This window comes from Cantharellus anzutake, assembly GCF_015039405.1.
Source record: "Cantharellus anzutake strain C23 chromosome Unknown EI90scaffold_54, whole genome shotgun sequence".
NCBI lineage: Eukaryota > Fungi > Basidiomycota > Agaricomycetes > Cantharellales > Hydnaceae > Cantharellus > Cantharellus anzutake.
This window is the reverse complement of record NW_024067004.1, coordinates 25,698-28,228: the sequence shown is the minus strand read 5'-3', so window position 1 is coordinate 28,228 and position 2,531 is coordinate 25,698. Positions and strand designations below refer to the sequence as shown.

Genomic DNA, 2,531 nt, shown 5'->3' with positions numbered 1-2,531 from the left:
ACCGCTCGGTTCAGATTCGCAATGAGGTGGGGTTCTGGCCTGCTTGTCATGAGTATGCGGAGACCGGGGATGTCAGTGCAGCCGGGAACAAGGCAGCCAAGTAATTCTTTCACTCCATCCACATCATCTCGCTTACACTCATCCAGGGCATCAATTACAAGGACAAGAGGCTCAGAAAGACTGAGGCCTCGAAGGGGTGCAAAGAGGAGTGAGGAGCATTGGGTGAAAAGTGAAGCATAGGGAAGATTCTCATCCTTCTTCAATGCCTCCGCGACAGCCACACCGAATGCAGGAAGTTTCTTGGCAATGTTTCGCACAATTGTTCCAAGGAAGAACTTCGCATGAGATAATTCGGCATGCTGACGGACAAAGAAGAAGCTAGAACCGAGAAGGCCGTGCTCCTCGGTGTACTCCGCAATGGTGCGCGCGATAGTCGACTTGCCGATCCCCGCTAGGCCATTAATCCAGAATACTGGTTTCCCTGTATCGCTGATCGGTCGGTTCAGCCACTGCTTGATATGACCAAGAATTTTGGCCCGTGTCCCAGGGAAACAGTTAGATGGGGCACCAGGGCGGTTGGTGTCATAGCCAGCGCCGAGAACATGGGGAAGTTTGTTGAGATAGGACTCAAGCTGCTTTGCCTCCTCCAAATTTTCGTCGCGCTTCTGTACTCGGAAACAGTCAGAAAGGATGATTTCCATGGCCACAAACGGAAATTACCTTGAGGTGGTCAGGAAGTCGCTAACGGATTGGTCAGCCTAAGAGCTTGAGGAATCTGATGCAAACTGCGCCGTACCTCAATCTGTGTAAGGATAGTTTCCATTCTTAAATTGCCTTGGACTGCTTGCGAAGCCTACGTCCACGGAATTAGCTTTAAATGCATAATCATAATTTATGTATACTAGGAGAGTACCGACTTGAAAGGCGATCACAGCATTACGTATCTCCTCCCCAGCCAGACGAACAGCCCCTTCGATTTCGTCACGATTCACCCATAGAGACGCAGAGTTCTGGTCGAGAAACAACTGCAATGGTGCAATAGCTGCATTAAGCCGGCTGAAAGAAACGGTCAAATTAGCCCGACTCCGATAGGCAACCAGAGATGTATACACACGTCGATAAAGTATCGATCGCCTCAGCTACCTCGGAAGGAATAGGATCCTTAGAGCCATAGCGTTTGAGAGGCTCGGATATTGAATCTTTAAAGAATTCAATGTTCTTCTGAAGCTGACGAATCGCATCGGTATTTGCTCCCACTTTCTATAAGAGTTTGAACATGACGTCCCCACTAGCGCTTATGGCAGAGCACACCTCTAATTGGTTAACTACTTCAAGGAAACCACCGATCGCGCCTTTGAGGCCGGGAACGGGAACACTGTCCAGACTCGCCTGCGCAATACGCAGTACGCTCTTAACACCGTTCCAAATGGTACCAACGCTTGTGGCGCCTTTAGTGTCACCCTTGGTATTTCCCTTGACATCGTCCTCGAGGTTTGCTTTGAGAGTTCGCTCATTGTCTCCCTTGGGGTTGACTCTGGTGTCGTCGCCAGGGTCGGCCGACGACGGCGGCAAGGGTGTGGAAGAAGGCACCCTCGAAGCTTGTTTCAAGTCAGTATTCCCCCTAATTATGCCCTTGACGTTTCCTTTGGTATATTCCTCCATATCTCCTCTGGTGTTGCCGGACGGCGATGGCAAGGGAGAAGGCACTGCCCTTGAAGCTTGACCACTTTGCGATGAAGTGTCTTTCTTCGGGAATACCTCCCTGAATTTCCCCTTGACTTTCCCCTTGATTTCTTTAGCGCGCTTCATGTTGGATATGTTGTGATGAAGATCGAGCAAGATTCCAGAGTTCAACACGGTGTCAGTGACTTTGGGCAGTATGAGCACACAGCCCTGAACCCGACTGATTAGGAAAGTCCTTACGCAATAAGCGCCCGTTCTTGCAGTGGGTGTGTGCCCAAGCACAGATACTCGATACGATCCGACGAGCAATGGACAGACCGCGGACGAACCGTTCATCACCTGCGAAGCTCTGGGGACTGCAGGCCCGTAGTGGCCCCGTATTGATCAACTGACTTCACGCAGAAGGACGGTTTTCTAGTTGGTTTATTAATAATATGTCTATCGCTTTCGCTGCACAGGAAGACAACATGCGATTTGCCTTCCTTTTTGTTTTATATTTTTATTTTCTCTGCGAATCGGTCAGCGTGCGAAGCGGGAACTAGCGCGCTTGTCAAGTTCCCAACGTAAAGGGCATTCCTTGTCAGTCGATACCTACACACTTAATCCAACCATCGTTCAATCTCTGTGCATCGGTCTAACTTCAACCCACATCCATCTCCGCCAGACGCCTCGGATCAACCTAAATTTGGATTGAAATGGAACCCATTGGTGAATGAATGAAGGCATCGCGCCCTTGTGATTCATCAACCATTTCCTACGCAGCCTTATCCGCGTCATCTACTCCAACCAAAGCCCATTGACGCGATCCTCGGAGAATAGAGAACAGGTTCTTCTTTATCACGCTCGAA

The 2,531-nt window shown here is 49.7% G+C and overlaps 1 protein-coding gene across 1 annotated transcript; it reads left to right on the top strand.

Annotated features, from left to right (window-relative positions):
* Nucleotides 1-602: 602 nt before the first annotated feature.
* Nucleotides 603-2,164, top strand: EI90DRAFT_3073090 (uncharacterized protein; the record flags this gene model as incomplete). The annotated part of the gene is given in 5 exon segments (XM_039061415.1): nt 603-610; nt 1,405-1,865; nt 1,877-1,884; nt 1,926-2,095; nt 2,131-2,164. 2 exon segments carry the CDS (start codon nt 603-605, stop codon nt 1,721-1,723), a joined length of 327 nt encoding a protein of 108 aa, XP_038912056.1. The 3' UTR covers nt 1,724-1,865; nt 1,877-1,884; nt 1,926-2,095; nt 2,131-2,164.
* Nucleotides 2,165-2,531: the final 367 nt, after the last annotated feature.